Source organism: Pelodiscus sinensis, chromosome 17, assembly GCF_049634645.1.
Source record: "Pelodiscus sinensis isolate JC-2024 chromosome 17, ASM4963464v1, whole genome shotgun sequence".
In the NCBI taxonomy this organism is placed as follows: Eukaryota; Metazoa; Chordata; order Testudines; family Trionychidae; genus Pelodiscus; species Pelodiscus sinensis.
This window is the reverse complement of record NC_134727.1, coordinates 18,249,854-18,272,866: the sequence shown is the minus strand read 5'-3', so window position 1 is coordinate 18,272,866 and position 23,013 is coordinate 18,249,854. Positions and strand designations below refer to the sequence as shown.

The 23,013-nt window shown below is 46.2% G+C and overlaps 1 protein-coding gene across 3 annotated transcripts in view; it reads right to left on the bottom strand.

Annotated features, from left to right (window-relative positions):
• The window catches only part of ERGIC1 (endoplasmic reticulum-golgi intermediate compartment 1), a 107,048-nt gene that overhangs the window by 23,864 nt on the left and 60,171 nt on the right, over positions 1-23,013 (bottom strand). For all 3 annotated transcript variants that reach the window (XM_075900263.1, XM_075900262.1, XM_075900264.1), the window contains exons 4-6: positions 8,882-8,976; positions 7,915-8,039; positions 1,754-1,858 (exon numbers count right to left, since the gene is read on the bottom strand). In XM_075900263.1, coding sequence (XP_075756378.1) covers positions 1,754-1,858; positions 7,915-8,039; positions 8,882-8,976 — 325 coding nt within the window. The remainder of the gene's footprint in view (positions 1-1,753; positions 1,859-7,914; positions 8,040-8,881; positions 8,977-23,013) is intronic.

The window sequence follows — 23,013 nt, the reverse complement described above, 5'->3', positions numbered from 1 at the left end:
GCTTCCCACAGTGCAGACACACTAGCTCTTCTTCAGCTACCATGCTGAAGAAACAAGGTGGCTGTGTGGGTGGCTCAAGCTAGCCACCACTCAGGTACATACCCAGGAGATCAGATGGTGCATGGTTGGCTGGCTTGAGCTGCTTGTTCATGCTGCCATGGCTACACTGCTGTTTCTAGCACAGTAGCTCAAGCAGAATTAGCACATCTAGGTGCCTGCTCTAGGAAGCACACTCCTGCTGCAGCGTAGCCCTACCCTCAGTGGCTCTCACTACTGCTTGCTCAGTCTAGCTAGCTACAGAATAGTAAACATCTCCCAGGTCTCAGGCCTTTTCGCTCATAGGTTTTGCTTACTGAGCCAGAGGCACATGTATGAAGAGGCAGAGGTGTCTGAACAGCATGTTACTTAGAGGCTTGAGAACTCTGAATCAGCTTGTATGGACACAAATCGACAGCCAACTACATCTGAGATTTGCAGACTATACAATGTACTAAATGCGTCTATGCTGGGGGACGCAATGTCTGCAACCTGTTCTACTCCATGCTTATAGCCCCCCATCTGCCCAGCCCTCCCACCACATTCATGCCAACACTCCAAAGACAGCAGGATGCAGCAGTGGGAACCATACCATTCAGGACACACTTCCCATGCAGTCAGCAGCAGTCCCTATTAGTACTTACCTGTTAAGAGTGGACAACCATGTTTATAACAGTTAAGATTTTTTTTTTGTACTGTCAAAAGTGCTTTACAGACACTAAACCAATTAGTCAATACACTAATATTTCAATGCTTCAACACAAGACATGTCTCCTAAAGGAAGCAGGAGCAGAATGAAATAGAGGAATACCAAGCAACACTTTAGACTCATTAGCATTACAAAGATTTTGGCATAAGCAGGCATGCGTGGAAGAGGAAGAAGCGTAACGAAATGTGTGTGTGTGAAGAAACCAGGATTAGAGAGGCTATGTTTAAGCCATGTCAGTGGGTATGCCATGGAAAAGGTATAGCATGCACCCCTATGAAGTCAGCTTTCTGGAAGCAGGTTGCAGAGATGCAGGGATATGTGCTGTCTCCATTGAGAAGTCAGGAATTACATAACATACAGCACACCAGGTGAAACCCAAGCCATCGGGCAAATGTATATATTCACCTTCTCTTCCAGCTGCAGGCTGGTAGCTTTCAGCAAAAGCTCAATTTGCCCTGTGAGAAAGGGGAAGTTGCTAGAGGTCTCCCTTTTAAACCTTTGATCTCCCTTAGAAGCATAATGGAAGGAAAGAGGCTATAATAGAATTTGTTGCAGTACTATATGTGCTCAACCATCAATCACTTCTGTGATATTGTAGGCCCTTGATGTACATGCCTAACTTCCACAAAGCCACTACAAAATGCATGTACAAAATGCATATTCAAAGCAACTTGCCAAGTGCTGTAGCAGGGAACCTGGAGGCAAGATTCCTAGGTTCTAATCCTAGTGATGCCAGTGACATCACAACCTTTCTGTGCTTCCATTTCCAGTCACCATCTATATAGCAAGGATAGGGTTACCTACCCGCCTAGTCAATAGCACTGTGAGATCTCTAGATGAAACACAGCCACAGACACTTAAAGTTCTATACTGTCAATGGGAACACAGCTGCTCCCTGCCCTCCCACACCACACACAGCTCTTCTGTAAAACACTCTACAATTTAGTACAAATAAGACTGGTTCCTCTGCCGCTGTAGACAGCAAGATGGTCTGGAGGGAAGACTCACCTGTAACTTGTCCCCAAATGAAAGTTTGTGAATGATGTGCGTCATGTCAGGATTCTGAGGCTGCGCAGTGGCACTGTGTGTTGACACATGAAAGTTACCTGGAACCTACAGTCACACAATCATTCAAGAACAAAAACAAAAGAAACACATGACTCTATTTTATTTCCTTGGGCATTATTAAGTATCACAACATAAAATAGGACTATAAGGATAAAACCATAGACCCATGTAGTCTAGCAGTGGCCAATACTTGATGTTTCCAAGAAAGTTTGAAAGCCCATAATGCACCTGGCCAGTGAGGCAATGCTGCAAAGAGAGGGGAGATTGGCATAAATCCCAAAATACAAGAGCCCAGTGCCCTGATATAACATTGCACAAGCATGTTAGACGTTTTCAACAAAACAGACCAACATTTCCAGATTTCAAGACTTAAGACACACCTTTCCATCCCTCATCAAAATGAAGATTCAGGACTGCCAAAGGTAAAAAATAATTGTCTTAATTTTTTCCCCCCAAACTCATACTTATGTGTGTGCCCATTATTGTTCAGCTGCCTGGAAAAGTCCTGTTTTCTTCTGGTGTTACTCATGTGCAATGTTCTGTTCAAAAAGGTTTAGAATAGAAGGAAGCAGATGTAGATATTTAAAAGAGTTAGAAGCTTCCCATACATACAAACTGGTTAGATTTTCAGCTTCCAATCCAGACAGTGTCCCCTTCAAGAACAAGATTATTTTGTTAATTTAGGGAAACAGACTTCTGCATACCCAGATTTCACCTAAGCTTCAGTTGCCATGACAGTGTAAAGCAGACTGCTCTGATGCAGTTTCTTCTTGGATCATTCTGGAATTCAAAGACACTTTAGGATGCGATTACCAGAACTGCACCATGAAGTATTTCAAAATCAATGCAACCGCTGCTCTGGAAGGGCCATGTAAATCTTCCTTGACAGCTCAGTGCAAATGATTTGGTCTCAGAACAAAAGGATCTTGAGTAATGTGGTTGGCAACACTTAGCAACAACTGATGCATTGTAGGACAGTAGTGGGTGGTTTATTACACCACTGGAGTCATTATAGTAATGATCTGAATAGATTCTGCAACAGTGGAGACTGGCATATAAGGAACTGGGAGGTAGGGAAGGCCACATGGTGGTTAGCTTAGATAAGGGGTTCTCAAACTGGGAGTCATTACCTCTTGGGGGTTCGGTGGAGATAATGAGCTGTCAGCCTCCACCTCCAAACCCAGCTTCACTTCCAACATTTATAATAGTGTACATATAAAAAAAATATTTTTAATTAATAAAGGGAGGGTTGCACTTGTTTTGCTAACAGACTGGCTACGTCTACACTGGCCCCTTTTCCGGAAGGGGCATGTTAATTTCAACTATCGTAGTAGGGAAATCCGCGGGGGATTTAAATATCCCCCGCGGCATTTAAATAAAAATGTCCGCCGCTTTTTTCCGGCTTTTAGAAAAGCCGGAAAAGAGCGTCTACACTGGCCCCGATCCTCCGGAAAAAGCACCCTTTTCCGGAGGCTCTTATTCCTACTTCAAAGTAGGAATAAGAGCCTCCGGAAAAGGGTGCTTTTTCCGGAGGATCGGGGCCAGTGTAGACGCTCTTTTCCGGCTTTTCTAAAAGCCGGAAAAAAGCGGCGGACATTTTTATTTAAATGCCGCGGGGGATATTTAAATCCCCCGCGGATTTCCCTACTACGATAGTTGAAATTAACATGCCCCTTCCGGAAAAGGGGCCAGTGTAGACGAGCCCACTTTGTGAAAGGGGTCCCCAATACAACAGTTTGAGAACCACAGGTTTAAATCAGAGCAAGTTTAATGCAAATGAAGGTATGAACACTTGGGCACCATCAGGAACACAGGCACACAATATGTGTTACAAGCAGACTCATTTCACTGCTACTTTCTGCACTCTCTCCCATTCATTTGTTGTACCCACCTGTTGTCTTGCCATACGCTATCACACATATAGACTTCAACAGAGCAAACTGTTAAGCATGTGCTTAACTACACACACACACATGCAGTCTCACTGAAGTCAACAGGACTAACACATACATAGAGATCACAGAGGTGTAGCTGTTTGCAGGATAAGAACCTGTGACTATAAGATTATGACTTCAGAGCAGACTTACCTGGAATTGCCTGGATCCTTCAGTGCAGGGCCTTGTGGATGTGAGGTGGGGATGGGGTTGCAGGAGGCTGCGCCACTGCTTCTGGGGCCTGTTCTTCCCCTGACCCTCCCAGGCCACTGTCCCCGGCACCTGTTCTTTCCCCGCCTTCCAGGCCACCTCCCCAGACCACGCAGGGCCTATTCTCTACCCGCCTCCACCCTGCCAGGGCACCCCCTCAAGACCACTCCCCAGGGGCCTGGTCTCTCCTATCCTCCAGTGTTGCAGCCAAGGGCCGGGAGAGGGGAAAAGGTTTGGAGAAGGGGGGCTACTTACTGGAGTGCTGGCAGGCAAGACGGTGAAGCCCCAGGCTTGCTGACCACTCCTTTGGTGGTATGGCTGCCCCCACTGGACACTGTGCAGGATCTCTCTCCACTGTGGGCTCACTACCTCCAGTGGCCACTCTCATATCATATCCCTTGGAATAGCAGCCTCTCCCTTTGCATGTTATGGAAGCTGTCCTTTTCCTGGGGCTTTCAGTTGCCTTGGCACATTCAACCCCTGACCTTGCTTTAAGTTAGGAGAAGAGGAAGCTGCCTACCAAATTTGATGGCTCTAGCTCTTACTGTTTAGGAGGAGTTCATGAACAAATGGACTCAGACAGACACTCACCCACCCACCCAAAAATGTGTGTGTACAGTATCTAGCAGAATGGGACCTAAATCTCCAACTGTGGCCTCTAGACCCTACCATAATACAAATTAATGCATGTTTACACAGTGTGCCTTGTCCCCTGGGCCACAGACGTTCATAACTCCATAGAGCTTTTCTGCTAACAAACTGGGATCTTTTAGTTCAGGCTAGGGATGTTAAATTTAGTTTAATCGACTAGTCGATAAGCAGGGGAGTGGGGCTCTGCCTTTTAAATGTATTAAGAGCCGGCAACGTTCTCGGACTGGGTGCGAGCTGGGAATCAGCTGATTCCTGGCTCATTCCTGGTCCCCACTATCCACCTTGCTTCCCCTGCCCCCACGGACACAGTGCTGGAGGGAACTGGCTTTCAAGCTGGCTCCCCTCAGCACCAGCTCCTGCTCCCACCCTGGGGAAACAACTAGTTGAGGGACTAGTCAACTATCTAATAAGCTTATGCATATCGGATAGCAGACTAGCTGCTTACATCCCTAGTTCAAGCAATAGAGGTTTATGCTTTTAGAGCCAAAGCCCCTGGGTTTTGAACCTTGCTGCTAATGACACCCCCTATCCTCATCCCAGGAGTGACATATTACTCAAAAAAACCTGAGAGCTCTCAGACTTTCAGAACAAAAAGATGAAACTGCACTGAGCCCTAATCCCAGTTTAGTAGCTAGTCAGTCATCACTCTCACTAGCTTCTCAATGGGGTAGAGATGAAAAAACACTATGCTTCAAGGAATAAGTTAGTTGCTAATCATATTCATGCCATAACATAAGTAAGGGGCTCTGCCTGTTATTTTTAGATGTGATTTAACATGGTTTGGGAGGGGAGAAGGAAGCAGGGTTTGGCTGCCTCTGTGGTACATTACAAGGCGTGAATAAAGCTGCCAGTGTGCCACACCCTCCAAATCTCCCACCCCATTTAGTCATCTGCAGCATTACATAGCAAGAGTATCCAATTCTGAACACACCCATGCCAGAGAGGAACCTCCCTAAGCCTGTGTATTCATTCCCTCAGAGCATGCCAGAGCTCCATTTCTACACAACACTTACGTGTGTGCATGCGCACATGTTCATTCCACCCCTTTAAACGCAGAGCCTTTTCTGTCAAGCTGCCATGCCCCAGTGGGGAACATTCTAATTGTTCTGCAATTCTTGGAATAGGAGAGAGGAGAGGTCTCCTCACCTCAAAAAAGATATTTTGGCCTTGGAAAGGGTTCAGAAAAGGGCAACTAAAATGATTAGGGGTTTGGAATGGGTCCCATATGAGGAGCGGTTAAAGCGACTGGGACTCTTCAGTTTAGAAAAGAGGAAACTGAGGGGGGATGTGATAGAGGTATATAAAATCACGAGTGATGTGGAGAGGGCCGATAAAGAAAAGTTATTTATTAGTTCCCATAATAGAAGAACTAGAGGACACCAAATGAAATTAATGGGGAGCAGGTTTAAAACTAATAAAAGAAAGTTCTTCTTCACACAGCGTGTAGTCAACCTATGGAACTCCTTGCCAGAGGAGGCTGTGAAGGCTAGGACTATAACAGAGTTTAAAGAGAAGCTAGATAATTTCATGGAGGTTAGGTCCATAAAGGGCTATTAGCCAGGGGATAGAATTGGTGTTCCTGGCCTCTCTTTGTCAGAGGCTGGAGAAGGATGGCAGAAGACAAATCGCTTGATCATTGTCTTTGGTCCACCCTCTCTGGGGCACCTGGTGCTGGCCACTGTTGGCAGACAGGCTACTGGGCTAGATTGACCTTTGGTCTGACCCAGTACGGCCGTTCTTATGTTCTTATGTACTGGAGAGGCTGTGATTACGGAGGACAAACACAGCAGTGAGGTTGCATTGGCAATAACTTTTGGTGGGGGGGCCACTCCAAGATTTTGGAAAGTGGTCAAGGGCCGCACTTTTCTGCGGAGGAGAGGAAGGGTCTGGGATGGAGGTTGGGTGCAGAAGGGCGCACGGGGTAAGGGATTTGGGTGCAAGACAGTGTGAGGTCTGAGATGGAGTTTGGGTGAAGGAAAGGGTTTTGACCTGGGTCAGGGGATTGGGGTGTAGGGTTAGGGAGAGGGTATGGGTGGCAGGAGAGGATTCTGGCTTGGGGGAAGGGTGTAGGAGGATGTACAAGATCTGGGAGGGAATGGTGACCCGAGGCAGCGGCGTGCAGAGGGTTTGGATGGTGACCTTGGGGAGGGAGTTGGGGTGTGTGAGGGGTGGGGGTGCCAGAGGCACACTTTGGCCGAGAGGTGCTTACCTAAGCATCTCCCGGCCAGCAGCCCAATAGCACCCCAAAGGCAGGCTGGGCTCCCTGCCTGCTGCAGCCCCAGACCGCTTGAAAATGCAGGTGCTCCTTCCATGTGGCTCTCAGCTCCAGGAGAGGGGAGAGGCTTATGCTTATGCTGCCCCTGTCACCCAGGTCAATCTCTCAGCTCCTGTTGGCTGGCTGTGTCTGGCCAATAGGAGCTGAGGATTGGAGATCACACAAAGCCTCCCTCACCTCCAGAGCAGAGAGGCACACTGAGCAGCCCTGTATTTACAACAGCATTTAAAACAGTGGCAGGTGTGTGCCTGAGGGTCCCGGATCTAGCCCGCGAGACGATCTTGCCCAACCCGGCCGAGGATATGAGAGCCTGTTTTAATGAAAGGAGCTCTTGGGTCACAACATAGGGCAATTTTCTACTAATCAAGACTTAATACCTGGCATGTTGTTCTAGCTGCCGCCAACCCCGCTACCTTGGGATTTCCCAGGTCCAGGCTGTCCGGCTGCTGCTGGCCCCACTGCCACCGAGGGCTCCCGAGGGTTCCCCGGCCACTGCCAGGGGCTCTCTGACCGCCTGTCCCCACCAAAACTGGGGGTTTCCCAGCTGGGGCTGCAACTCCCCAGCTGCTGCCTGGCCCCACCGCCGAGGGTTTCCCTGTCAGGGCTGCCTGGCCATCCCAGCCCCGCTGCTGCCAAGGGGTTCCCAGGGTTCCCCAGCTGTCAATTGGCCTCACTGACACTGGGGTTCCCCGGCAGGGGGGAAGGTCCCTGATATTGCCTGGCCCCACTGATGCCGGGGTTCCCTTGCCTAGCCATTGCTGGCCCAGCCAGGACCCTGTGTTCTCTCAGCTGGCTCCTAGGTCCAGCAACATCCATGCCAGACAACGGATGATGCTGGACCAGAGTCTCCCAGGTTTGGGAGGTTCAACCTGTACTGTGCTGCAGCATCCGGGAGCTAAGCTCATGTCCTGATTTGAAACCACAATAAGTGCAGAGCCATTCAGAGTGGGGCTTTCACGTGCACTTGCATATGGGGTTGACTGCTACTCTTGAACCACCATACACCCACAACAGATGTCATTCACACTCACCTTGTTGATACTGAAGTGGCCCTCAAACCTGCAGCCATCGCCATTATTGAGAGATATTTTCATTGAGTTGTCAATATGACCAACTTCGTGCCTTCCCATTTCATCCTGAATGTCCAGTCCAACCACTACCCAGTTGGGATAAGAAAAAAGGGAAAGAAACATAGCAAAAGTTACCAATAGGAACCGGTATGCACAATTCCTTGTGGGGCACAAGCAACGTTTTCTTGGTATTTGGCAAAATCGTTCAAGTAATCAATGTCATCGCTGTTCATCAGCGGTATGGAATGATCACCGAAGAGCTTTTCAGCTTTCAAGTGTTTTCTGAATATTAATTCAGACATTGCACCCGTGGGAGGTAGGCTTCATTCCCATTTTTCAGGGTGAGAAAGTGAGGCAGAGAAGTTAAGTGATTTGCTAAAGGCCAAATGTGACATCTGGCTCAAAGAGCTGATAGAACTCAAGAGGTTTCTTATTTCCAGACATAAAATAACAGACTATGAAAGAAGGAACCAGAGTTAGTCAGATGTCACTAAGAGAAATGGGTCACTAGTCAGAACTGAAGGAGAACAGGCTCACGATCCATTGCTAGATAAGGGTGCAAGAAAAAGATAACCTCAGAATGGGAAGTGGTAGGGTATTACATTGCAGAAATCTGACCTCCCACCCACACATGGATTGTGTAAATATGGGCCAATGATGTGTGCATATGTGGGCATAACTGATTCCATACAGAGATGAGAACACTAAGAAAAGTTTTCCTCTGCTGCTTCTCTGTACACTCATACTATTCAGAGAGGGAGGAACAATACACTGGACAAGGTAGAGTTTTTATTTCTTCCCAAAGAGAAAAAAGCAACATTTAATCAAAATACAGCATGGGGATTGCTCTCAGCTCTCACATTAAATGAGTCATCTCAGAGCCTTGAGAAATACTGCAAGAAATCTAGGCCTGGTCAGAGACACTTACATTCACAATGCAGGTTCGGTAAGCTGATGTTCAGATTTACTTCTATTTTACCTCCACTGTCTTTGTCTGGGTCGTCTACGTAGAGCTCGTTAACTCTGCAGGGAGATGCATACAGATGGTTTCACTTTGTAACTCAGTCACACAACTACTATTCAGTAGGGAAATTCACACAGGGAGGGAAGTCTGAGTTAGCTTGTGTGACAGGTGCTAAAAAGGCTCCCAAATTAAATGAGAAGAAAGCCTTTCCAGGGGAGATGTGAAATCAGATGGGTATAGACACTAGCAACCACACTCTGTAACTTGCACATAACAATTGCAGAACAGTTGGGGCTTTACCCACCTCACTTACTCCAGTAGGAAACAAAGTCAACTCACTTGTTCTAATAAAAAAAGTTATATACTTTCCCCAAAATAGATTTCCATTCATGACATGAAACAAGACACTGCTCTTCCTAGAGTCGAAGGGCTAATTAATGAACTAGCCCTCTGCTACATGGGGCTCCAGTCCACTTAGCAAGAATGAAGCCCCTAATCCAATGTCATAGTCATGTCTGTCCCAGGAGATGTATGATGCTCTGAAAAAAAGCGGTGTGTGGCTCAAAAACTTGTCTTTTACCAAGAGACGTTGGCCCTATAAAAGGTATTCATACATCCCTCATGACCCTCCAATTATTTCTTTTATTGGACCAACGTCTCTTGGTGAAAGAGGCAAGCTTTTGAGCCACACAGAACTCCTTGTAGGCTTTGTCTACAATGGCAGATGTAAAGCACTGTCGGCTACAGTGCTGCTAACAGCACAGCAGTGAAACCGCTCGTGTGTCTACAGTGTCAGCTGCCAGTGCAGTAGCATGACCACACTTGCTTGCAGTGACATTTAGAGTAGTTCACTCTGGGCAGCTATCCCACAGAGCACCTCTTCTTCTTCTGCCACTGAGGCCATGAGGCATCCTGGGTCCTGTCCCAATGCCCCGTTGGGAACTGCTGCATATCCCAGCAACTTGTGCTATTGTCTGCTTTTGACAACATCTTTCAATGGCTTTTGTGTTGCACGCTTTGTCTCCTCAGCCCTGTGGGAATGGACACTGAATTGCTGAAGAAAATGTTGATAGGTGTCACTAACATGTCACAAATGGCAGTCGAGTTATCCCTGAAGCTTCAAAGTGACGATGAGGAGTTCATGCCTTGTACTTGAGACAAGATTTCTTGTGGCATTCACTGAGGTGGTGACCACAGTGGAACGCCACTTTTGGGCTCACAAAACAAGCACTGAATGGTGGGATCACATTGTCGAGCAAGTCTTGGATGACAAACAATGGCTGCAGAATTTTGGAGGAACAAAGCCATTTTAATGGGACTATATGATGAGCTCACCTCCACTTGGCAACTTGCTCCAGCACTTCTAAAAATCAAAGCCACTTACTAGACACATTCTCTGCTGTTTGTGCCTTCCTAACCTCTGACTGCTGCAACTGGTTAGTAGTCTCCTTTTAGGGCAGAAAACAGTTCCTGACTGCATGCGTCGGTGGATCCTGACCCATCCTCTAGCTCCAGATCCCCCTCCCACTCAGCATCTTTGTCTACCATTTCCTCCTCCTGGCCTCATCCACTCTGGGATGGCCCCTCCTGAGGTCTTGAAGTATCCACTGGGGTCTTCGTAGCAGAGGTGGGGTCACCTTCAAATAGGTCATCCAGCTCTTGGTAGAACCAGCAAGTCGTGGGGTGCAGCACAAAAGCAGTGGTTTGCCTCCCATGCTTTGTGGTAGATGTTTTGCAGCACCTTCACTTTGACCCAGCATTGCAATGCATCCCCATCAGAGTCCCTTTCTGTCATGCACACATATCTGCCCATAGGTATCATAATTCCTACAGCTGCTGCACAGCTGTGACTAGACAGCCTCCTCTCCCCAAAAGCTGATGAGGTCCAGCACCTTGGCATGACACCAAGTAGGGGATCTCCTGGTGTGTGGAGCAGGCATAGTCACCTGGAAAGCTGCGCTTAGAGCACTCCATGCATCGCTGAGCAAACAGGAAGAGGACTTTCAAAATTCCAAAAGGAATGCAAAGGGCGGGTCTAAGGTTTGGTCTATGGAAGGCCAATAGGTTCAAACTGATGACCAGAGAAGTGAGAACAGGCATTGTGGGACAGATACAGGAGGCCTGTCACAGTGCTATAGTATACAGGGCATCCACACTGGCACCACAGCGCCGTACCTTATCGCAGCAAGCTCAATGCCTCTTGCCAAGCTGGTTTACCTAGAGTGCAGCAACTGTGGAGTTAGTGCACACTAAGTGCCTTGTCAGTATGGACACCTCAGGAGTTACTGTGCTTTTAACTTGCCAGCATAGACAAGGCCTTCACTTCCAGGTTTAACATAAGCTGTTACGACACATTGTAAGAGACTACTCAAGGCAGAGTGGTCTGTTAACACCTCCGCAGTCAATTAGGATATGTCTAGACTACATGCCTCTGCCGGCAGAGGCATGTAAATTAGACATACCGACATAGTCAATGAAGCGGGGATTTAAATATCCTCTGCTTCGTTAAAATAAAAAATGGCTGCCACGTTGTGCCGGCTCAGCTGATCGTCGGCACAACTCAACAGTCAATACGCGAATTGGTCAGCAAGGAAAGCCTTTGCTGACCAATCCCTTATGCCTCGTGGGGTCTAACAGAATACAAATGAAGAGTGCTAAAAGAGGAGTCAAAAGTGTTTTTGCTGTGACGGTACATCTTTGGACCATGAGCTTCTAACTGGTGAATGGCATGGCTTACTTATTCAGCAGGGCATGCAGAGAGGTTTGCACATGGAGAAACATCATACTACACGTTTAGTTGAGAAGATGATTATCACCAGGTCAATGAATTTGACTGGCATTTGACTGAATTGAAACCAAAGCAGTGTTGGTGTTCAGGTCCACACTGCTACCTCCTCTTAACTGGCCTGACAAGCTGTTTTAATTGTTACTTAACATATTTTTCAAGTGATTAATAAAAATGACACAGAGGGAGGGGCTCATCTGTGACCTGGTTAGAAGTTGCTTGGCTGGGAGCTTCCCTTCCTGATGGAAGGCATTAAGCCTTCTATGTATTTATTATTGAGAGATTATGTAGTTCCAACAATTAAGTCATACCTGCAACACAGCTTCCAAGAGATGCAGTAATCTGTTAAGGATAAATGCCTCTTTCTACACCCCATAGGTGCTTACAGCAGGATTCCAATTTACCAGTCAGTTTCATAACAGTGCCCTGCTTTCTCCCAGCTCTTCTCTGCTGTCTGAGATTTGGGCCACACCCCATCAGTGCTTTGGGCAATTTAATATTACCAAATGAAAAAGAACTTCCAGGCCAGAGCTGGTAATGGAATGTACATCAGGCTCAGAAATTCGCTGATCACTTCAAACAGCTGTGGCATATTCCAATGAGATCAATATTGTCTATTGGACATTTCCAAGTTATAAGCAAGGCAGAAAGTCAAACAACTTCATAATTATTAACCCGTAGTTCTCTCCTGGGTCAGTTATAATAGGCCATAGGAATAGTTCACATGATATAATTTGTACTTACATAATGCTTTTCATTTGTGGCTCTCAAAGCTCTTTACAAAGGGAAGTAAAACAGTAGATCCATCCCCGTTTTACAAACAGGATAATCATGGCAATTTACCCAAGGTTGTAACACCAATAAGAGTTGGAAACAGAATCTAGGACTCCTCACTCTCCATCTACCAGATCACAGCTGCATGTCTAATAATGAACTATGGGCTTATCTCACATGAAAACCTCAAAGAAAATGTCATCTCCTTTCACTGAACTGTAAGTTTCACTCCCAGAAGACATACTAAATGTACAGCTAAATCAGAGCTCTTGTGTCAAGATCATTCTGATTGGGTATTCCATACATATGAAATAACTGGAATATTCTTTATGCAAGACACTTCAGGAGAGATGTCATAGGAAAGGTTGTAATCTACCGAATAGGATTATTTGTTTGTATGCATATCTCATTTCTGTATCTAAAGTTAGGAATTCTGACTGTTTCTTTATTAGCAATGTGTTCATGTCGGGAAAAGCCTATTGCCACAGCTAGAGATGTCATAGTGTAGTCAAATATCTTAGTAACCAATAAGCTTGGGCTTATCGGTTAATCTTATTGAGTACACGCAAGGCCCCGACCCTTGCTGTCTCTGGTGGGGAGCTGGTACGCATGGGAAGCCGGGAGCATGTACGCATGGGAAGCCAGGAGCTGGTATGCGTGGGAAGCCAGCTCCCCATGTATATGGGCTCACAGAAGCCCCTTGCTCCTCCCCACGCTGTTGCCTTTGTATCAGAAGCAGCAGCATGGGGTTGGGGGAGGCGGGAGCCAAAACACATGGTGAGCCAGCTTTTAAGCCAGTTCTCCTTAAGTGCCAGCTTCGTGGAGCCACCTACCCTCTTGCCTCTTCCCACTGCCTCCCACAAAGGCAGTGAGCAGGGGCATGCAGGTGCCAATGAGAGGAGGGGAGCCACCTGTCTCCTCCCGCTGCTGCCTCTATCAGAGGCAGCAGCATGGAGGGGGTTGGGGAGGCTGCTGCAGAACAGCCTTTGTCACAGTGGGCCCAGGCTTGCCATGGACAGAGGCTGCTCCGTGGGATGCCAGCACAGTCTCTATCCATGAAGAGCTTGGGCTTGGGAGTGGGGCCAGGAGTGCACTGACTGCCAGCCCCAGCCCTGGGGACTATCGAATAGTCGTGTAACCAATAATATTTGATGTGACTACACAACTATTCAATTAATCACTATCTAACATCCTTATTATCAGCTCATCAGGTACTAGTCCATGCGAAAAAGCCAGAAATAGCACTAATGGCCCTTTAGTAAGATAATATGGGGCTTAAACTTTCTTTAGATCTGTGGGTCAGCTCTTGAATATGGAGACCGGGTCCTTGCAGAGACATGTGCCCATGTCACCTGATGCTAGGATCCATCTTGGAATGCAGAGGAAAAGTTTAGACTAAATAAAAGGATTCCCATTAGGTTAACCAGTAAGCTGGTGGGGGCTGGAGCAGCTCCTCATCCTCTGTGGGGGATGACACATACAGGAGCTGCTTCAGACATCCAGAGCAGCTCCTGTCCACAGCAAGCCCAGGCTCAGGAGGCTGTTCTGGCTGGGCTGTAGCAGCCCCTCTGCCTGCCCCCCTTTAAATCAGTTACTGGTTAAACATCACATTAACAGGATTAAATGGGATTTTACACCCCTAATTCCCACTTTATGCAAATCCTATTTGGGGGAGGGAGGGCGTGAGGTAATCTAGGTCGTCATCAGTTCTCCCTGGCTACCCCATACAAGATGACTGCTGGAAATATACAAGATTCAACTGGAGGAAGGACTGAGCTCAGGCTGGAAGTCATTCCGGTCTGTGAAAGCTTATTAGAACAACTATGAGAGTAGCTATTTTATGTAACTAGTTTCTTTAGTGTTTTAAGCTTAGCTTGCATGGCCTTTTATTTTTCTTAGTAACCTACATTGTTTGGTGTGCTCTCTCTTATGATCACTTAAATCCTACCTTTTATACTAAATAAAATCATGTTTATGTATTAATAAACCCAGGGCAAGTAATTGTTACCTGGAGGGACAAGGAGCCTGTACATCTCTCTCTATGTTTAGAAAAAGAGGGTGAATTTCATGAGCTTATCCTGTACAGATCTCTATACAGTATAGGGCGTATTTATCCAGCCAGGGTTCAGCTCCCAGATAGGCTATGTACCTGAGTACTGGGGAAAGGTTTCACACTGCGCTGCTCACAGTGAGTGTCTACAGCCTGTGGGGTGTGGCCCTGTCCCTGTGTTGCAGAAAGCTAGTGTGTCTGGCTCAACTAGACAGGGTTACAGGCTGCCCAAGCTGTCAGGGAAAGCAGGCTCAGTAGGATCTTAGCACATCAGGTAGCAGTGCCAAGGGGGTTCTGACCTGTCACACGCTCCTCCAAACTCCCACTGAGCCACTACAAGGGTTATCATGGCACTGGCAGGTTTCTGAATTATGATCCTTTATTTAAGGCACTTTCTGTTCAGCTGCCATCCTTCCCTCCTAATGCCAAGAAGTGGAATTAAGAGTCTCCTGGGCTTTTCCTATTAGCAGTCAACACAGATGTGAAATGGGAAATCATAGGTGCAATTTCTGACACAGTAACTAGCAGTCCTTACTGGAGGGATAGAGACTCCAGTGAAAGAAAATGAGACAGCCCAAGATACTGTGCCACAATGCACAGAGTTGCCCTACTGGAGGGTAGGAAAAGGGAATGTGAGATTCCTGTACCAGAGCTTGGCTCTGACAGTTACAGAAGCAAAATAATCTCTGAGGCTGCACAGGAGGAGTATTGCAAAGGTGGATTCTAGCTCTTTAGAAATGGCTGTTTTGGGGGCTGCACGGTAGCTTCAGAGGATGGTTCGAGCCCCTCCCAAAACCAGTGGTGCAACAGGCAAGCACTGCTGTTTCACAGCTACTTCTGGTAGCCAGGGTTGTGTTTTTTATTGACTTTTTGTAGGGACTTTTTCTACTCCTGAGGTGTCTGCGCAAGGAGCAAGCAAGGCACAAGTGCAGGCGAGAGGAAACACATCCCTCTCACCCCAAGGGTATGCAGTCACGGTTACAGGGGAAAGAATCATAGAGCTTCTGTACGCAGCATAAATCATGAACCACTTAAAACAATTTATTTTGCTTCTAGCACAGTGGTCACCAACCAGTAGATCTTGGCACCTCCGACGGGCGATCCTGACTGGTTTGGCTGGGAGGCTATCAAGTACCTGCATTTCAGCTGCCCCTCCCCCCCCCGTCCTGCTGCTCTTGCCCAGAGCCTCAAAGCTGCCTCCTAGGAGCCTCCTGCTTGTTGTGCAGAGTGGGGGAGACAGAGGCATTGATGCCACTCTGTCCCCCTCCCCTGTACCCATCTTCACAGCTTGAGGAAAGTGAGGCTTTGGCGAAGGGGTGGGACAGGGGTATTTGGGTTTAAGGTAGATCCTGGACTGAAATTCAAAAAGTGATCTTGTGCTTAAAAAGATTGGAGACCACTGTTCTACCAAGAGCCACTTCGAAATACTTCAAATTCTTGGGAGATGTTTCTGGGCTTCCCTCATCCCATTTGCTTACAAACTTGCTGCAGAAGGTTTCAGGAATTTTTTGACAAGACTGCAGATACTGCCAACTGCACACGCAGACAGAGGACACAAGGGCAGAGCAGTTCATTATCACTCAAGGATTTCACACAGCTGAAACATGTGCCACTCCCCAAACTGTAGCCTTTAGAACTGACATTTGGGATACAACAACAGTGTGTGTGCGCGCGCGTCACAGCCAACAGGTGTCCAGAAGCCTGTGATCTTCAGACACAAAAGGAGACAAGTTTAATCCTTCTGAACCTCAGTCTCTGTCTGGCCCTCTCAAAATGGTTCCTTCTGCTCCCTTGTTCACCTGGCTCCTCTTCTTTTGGACAGCCCCTCCCTGGCTCTTGATTCCCAGAAATCCAGCCTCTTTTGCTTCTTTCCTCATAGCAAGCTGCCTTTCTTTTTATACATTGTCTGCTCCCAGGCACCAGTGTCTCCATCTCGCCCCAACCGTTTGAGAAAGGAGACCCTGCAATCAGAGTGCTCCAACCTCCTACTTGACATTGTTCTCTCATGTTCAATAGATGACAATTAGTTTTGAGGGGATTTTAAACTTAGTGAAGAAAGGAGTCATCTCAAGAGATTTTCCATCTTTCATACATGATGATCCTCATATGCCTCCTCACAGCTACTCTCTCTCTCTCGGAGACTGTCTAAGCCTACCTCTTTTCTCCTTGCCCACCTGATGGACTCCCATCAGTACAGACCCCTGCAAGAGGCCCTTGCTCAACAAAACTCCCATCCATAGAGGAAGAAACAACAATATTTATACAATTCTGTATAAATCTCTCATATCTAATATCTCATATTCACCATTCTTGATAAGGAATGAGAAGTGGGACAGCAAATTCTCTAACGCAACGTATGTTATTGCTATGTCATTTGCAGTTTCCTGCTGCACCCTGCATTCTGGTCACTTCCTCATTTAAAAGGTCACTCTCTCAGTTTAATCATGGCTAAGTTGAGAGATATACAAAACATGCTGGTCCACAAAGAAAGGAAATATAATTTTTAAGGAGGTGGAAAAGAAGGGAGATCCATGTTAAAGATGTCAACATGCATTTGAGTCAGCCATTATAAACGGTATCTTGGGACAATCTTTCTGTTTCCGGTTAACCAATACACATGTAGATTAGGATGCACAGCATAACAACTTCACCACTACGTATACAACAGCTTTAATTAGAGTGTCTCAAAGTGTTAGGCAAACATTAATTAAGCCTCTTAAAACCCCAAGAAGTAGGAAACTACCTTTACAATCTTCATTTTACAGGTTGGAACACTACGGAATAGAATGGGACTTACCCAGGGCCAATTAGGGGCAGAGTTTGGAATACAACCTAAGACACTTGACTATCATTCTGTTTCCTCTTCTACAGTAAGTCTGTTTGATCAGTTTCCCAAACTTGATGAACTAGTGGAACTGCACCTATAGTTCACTGACCTAGAACAAAAGATCGTAAGTGCTAGCTTCCTTTGTACAGGAAAAACTTAAACAGCAAATAGTCTAGTAGCACCTTAAAAGCTAACAAAAACATGTAGATGGTATCATGAGCTTTCGTGGGCACAATCCACTTTTTCAGATGACAGGAATAGTGGGTTGTGCCCACGAAAGCTCATACCACCATCTACATGTTTTGTTAGTCTTTAAGGTGCTACTAGACTATTTGTTGTTTAAGTTTTTCCTTGTTACAGACTAACTCAGCTACCCTTCTGAAGTTTCCTTTGTACAGTTATGGCTACATAGCAAGCTATGGTGTGGGAAGCCTTCTTAACACAACTGTGGTGTGGACTGCAGCTTAACACATTATGCTTTCAAGTTGTATGTTAAGCCGTCCTCCAGGACTTTCCCTGTGCTGTAGCAGTGTACACACGTTAATGTGTGGCAAGCTAGAACACTGTAGATTCACACCCTGACTTACTGTGCAATAACTCACCACACAGACAAATCCTTAGTGACCAACTATGTATGTATGTGAGCACTGCAAGATGCAGGTTTGTCTCATGTGACACATGTAGGATCTTTTAGGGATATATATATATATATATTATACACACACACACACACACACACACACACACACACACACCGCCCCCCACATACATGTGCAGAATCTCACTGTAAAAGTCAAGCTCTAGACAGAATGACATTTGGTAGCTGACTATTCACATTTTTATATGAAGATAATTATTACACTGTAAGTACTTGATCCAAGTAGCTGCCCCAGAATGGGCTATGAACTTTCCTTTGGGTAACAGTCACTAAAACCTAGCCAGTTACTTCAGAATTGCATAACTGGTGCTTTTAATGTAAGTGTGCAGTTATTTGATCAACTATCATTGATGTGCCATATTCATAACCCATTTGCCATATTTGTAATGGAATCAAGGCCACACTTCAATTGCAGCTACCAATTACTGCTAGATCAACTGGGTTAATTATTTCACTCCCTTGAATTGTGAAATACTTGGAAACATTCTGAACATCACTTCCACACAGCATTAATTAGGTCACATGATACATGACTATCATCTCACCAGTTAGAATACTATAATAGCCATCTAGAACTAGATCTGGGTTAATTAAAAAAAGGACAGATTATTTCTATGCTCTTAGTTTATGATGTAATGGAGAGATGAGCTAGGGTGGCCATTTAAATTATGATGAGCAATTCCTGGAGGTCCTCAACCTGCAATCGATCCTGCCCAGGAAATACCAGAGGCATTCAACACTTACAGCTTTATTTTCCTAAGAGTTTGAGTCATTTGCTCAGTGGGACAGGATATATATTTGTGACTGACAATTTAGTAAAAGCTCAAATATGGGACACTGACCTCCTTTTCTTTATTTCTTTTCCCTGCAGACGAGCCAAGGAGCTCTCAGATTATTGTGCCCTCTCAGTATTTAAAGACTTCAAGTCACCACCATTCTCAGCAGTAAGCCCTGTAAGGTGCTGCTCTCTCCCACTATGACTTAGACACTGTTTCTGCCGCATATGTAACCTCAGCCAAGATTTAAACCTGAATCTTCCAAATGGCTGTGTGAGAAGCTAGCTATCAAGACCATCTAGCAGGCTTGGGAAAAGGAAAGGCCACAAAACCTCTAGTATAACTAGTGGTTAGTGCTCTGACTGTCAGGCTAGAGTTGAAGGTGCAATTTCTTTCATTTTCCAGACCAGGCTGTTCCATACAAAGCACACAGGCCAAATCAACAGGTGAGGTGAAAGTAACAAATTTCTTACAGGTTCTGTCATATCACAACCACCCGTTGGCGGGGGAGGAGTCAGAGAAGAGGTTTGGGGAGGGTTAGTGATAAGATAGTACCTCTAAAAAATCTAAGTGTGGGATGGAGTGTGAGGGGCTCAAGGCAAGAGGCTGGAGGGGTGTGGATGTAGGGCTAGGGTTGTCAGATGGTTTAACCAAAAATACCGAACACCCCTACTCCCTCTCCCAAAAACACACTGGGGAAAAAAATTGTTGGGGGGGGGGGGGGCGGGAAGACCCCGACAGCCATTAAGCTAAAAAAATAAAATAAAAGAGGCGTCTTTTTTGTCGGTGGCCATTTTGTTTTTCTGTTCTAGTCACAAGACAAGCCCCTGTGGAACCAGGTTAAACGGGAGGGGGAGGGAGCGGGGAAGGGAAGTTGGGGGGAAGGAGGTGAAGGGAATATCATTGGGGGGGCGGGGCTAGGCCCGGTTGCTGAGAGGGTTGTAGGGTTGTCAGGTGTCTGGTATTTTCACCTCCTGGCCGGGGGGGGGAGGGGGGACCCAGAAAATACCGGACATTTTAGGTGTCCAGTATTTTCTGAATTTTTTTTTTACTGGACAGGAGACGAAAATACCGGACTATCCGGGTCAATACCGGACACCTGGCAACCCTATGTAGGGCTAGGGATATGGGGGATGCAGGAGTCAGGGCAAGGGTTTGGGAGATGTGAGGAGTTCTGGGTGGGGGGGTGCAAGAATCAACGTGGTGCTGGGGGGGTGCTCAGGGCAGGGATGTAGGCGTGCAGGGGTCAGGGCAAGGGATTGTGGAATGTAGGGGGCAAAGAACAGGGGTTTGGGAGGGTCAGGGGAGCACTGGGGTAGGCCAGGACATTAGGGACTGCGCTTGCTGGAGCCTGGGTGCACTGTGACCATGCAGCCCAGGTGTTGGCAGCATCCAGAGCCTCTCCTCCAGCAGGCCAGTCTCTGACCAAGACACACCAGCTCACTTTCTCCTTTGTGTCAAAGATACTGACCCTTCCACTGGGCAAAGAATGACTGACACAGACTTTTAATGGGAGTGGAAATGTAAGGAGTGTATGAGAAGTTTTAATTATTACAGCAACAAGAAGGCACAGGGAGATCCATGAATGGGGTAGTGTAACCCATTCACTGAGCAGACTAATACATGGACTGCATCTCACACAGGTTCTCTTCTCGCCTACACTCATGTGCACACATACGCATACAAGCAGTCCCCGGGTTACGTACAAGATAGGGACTGTAGGTTTGTTCTTAAGTTGAATTTGTATGTAAGTCGGAACTGGTACATATTGTAGGGGAAACTCTAGCCAAACATTTCTCCAGAGCTCAGTTTTATTCTCCCACATCTCACTTCCCTCAGTCCTTTATTCTCAAGCTGAGGTGTCTGCTGAGAAAAGCTGCTCCGCATCTGCCTGGTCTGCTGGGGGGGTGGGGCTAGGTTCGTGTCTCTCTGGTCTGCTGGGGGGAAGCAGCTAGTGCGGGGTTGCCTCACCCCGTTTGTAAGTAGGAATCCGATGTAAGTCGGATCCATGTAACCCGGGGACTGCCTGTATAGCCACTGTGCAGTAGGAGGACATTAGGTAAGTACTAATACCTGATTAGATATTCACTAATAGGAAGATACTGGCATGCCTCTGGCTAAGGCAGCACAAAGTCAATAGTTTTGGATTTTTCCCAGCCAACCATACAAAGCAGCTATTCCCATGCGACCTCACTTAGGGAAGGGCATTATTTTTCTAAGGTAATTTACTTTATTCCACAAAAGGAGAAAGATTGATGCAGTCTCTCTCAATGCAGTTGACACAAACAAAGCGGGTAAGCTCATCCAATATATCTGCACACACCAGTCCGTCATTAAAACTAGTTGCCAGTACAAAATTTCAAGCAGGAAGAGAGATTTGTTGTAGGAGATTTTCTTATAACAACACCCAGGAGGGCTGGTTCAAAAGCTGGTTGAAAATTATTCTGCACTAAAATAATACTTACATCTTCAAAGCAGTTAGTCAATAAATCCTCACAACACCCCAGTGAGGTATGTAGTTATCATCATGGCCATTTCACAAATGGTGACACACAGAGAAGAAGGCAGGTTATAAGTAACCCCACCCAGGAAATGCTCAAGGACCACAGAAAGCTGGAAGTAGGACCCAAGAGTACTCCCAGGCTCATACTCTAAACCACTATACTCTGCTGCCTCAAATTATACCATTAGTCACTCAGGTTCGATAGGTAAGTGGAGAAACTTAGTGTTATTAACACTTGCAATATATCGTGTTTCCTAAAAGGGAAAGTAATAATCAGGTTAAAAAAAAGCCCAGGTCACCAGAATTTATCAACATGCAAATACTTTGTTCCAAATTATCCTGTCTTTTTCCTAGATAAAGAGGGGAACTCTTTACAAATGCAGTCTCTTTGTCTACATGTAAAAGTTTAAAGCACAGCCACGGCAGTGCTTTAAACTGAAAGTGTGGCCACAGCACAAGTACCAGAAGAGAGTTCTCTCAACATTCTCTGTAAACCACCTCCACCAGGGGAGTAGCTAACAGTTGTAGCTTGGTTCACACTGGTGTTTTACAGCACTATAATTTGCTGCACTTAGATGGGTGAGTGTTTTTTCACATCCCTGAGCCAGAAAGTTACAGCTCTGTAAACTGCCAATGTAGACTTTGCCAATGTCCCAAGCTGCTACCAGTAAGACATTCTGGTGAGACCATAATGAGCCAAAGTGGATTTCCATATTCTTCAGACTCCCATGGTGGTGGTCAACGTGGAATCAGGATGCTGCACTCACTTTTGCCATCTCACCCTCTTCCACCGTGTTGATCCTGATTTTATGGCATTATTGCTCACAAACACTTACTCCCAGAACAATTCCCCCTCTTGCTTCCCCACCCTCTGCCATCTCACCCTGCTAGGGCCACAATCTATCCCAGACTGATAAGACAGTCTGGTATTCTGTTAGATGAGCTTTAAAACAGTCACTACACCAGAAGTGTCTTTGAGAAGACATCATTATGCTGACAATACCAGGATTGACACCAGCTTGACAAGACCTCAGAAAGCCTGTAAGTCAGCAAACACAAATCTCTTCTTCCTTACCTCCCTCACCCACAAAACTTGCTCAATTAATTTGGTGAAGGTCAGGAAAGCGACGTTGTTTACTCTCCTTGAAATGTACATTTTAAAAATCAAACCACCCATGATTCTGGATAGCCCTGGAGGAGAAGTAATGCATTACTAGATATAGTTCTCCCCTTTCTAGCTGTTTAAGTTTTGTTTTAAATTAAGGGAACCCAGAAGAGCTGGCTCTAGAGATCAAATGATCCTGAGCATCTTATAGAACAATGGGACTGAACTGGAGAGAGAAATAAAAGGAAATGGAAACAGAAAACATAATCTACAAAGTAGGTAAGGGAGACACATTAAAACAAGTTACAAACCTAGATTTCACTACTATCTTTGACTACCCAAGGTTAAGGGTTTCAGTGAGAACACACTCTTGTGCCAAAGTAGTCACAAACACTGGAAGAAGCAATTCTCTATTAGCCACACAACAAAGACTTCCACACTTTTTAAAATCAAGAGGTGGATAATTAGTTCCATACAGCATGGGACACAGACATGCTCCGCGCCCCTCCTCCCTCCCCACTGGCTGATTAGGTTCCTCTTGTTATCTGGTCCATCTTCTAAGCATTGCCTCTCATGGAAGTTCCTCTCTGCCTAACTTCCCAGGATTTCTGTATCCTG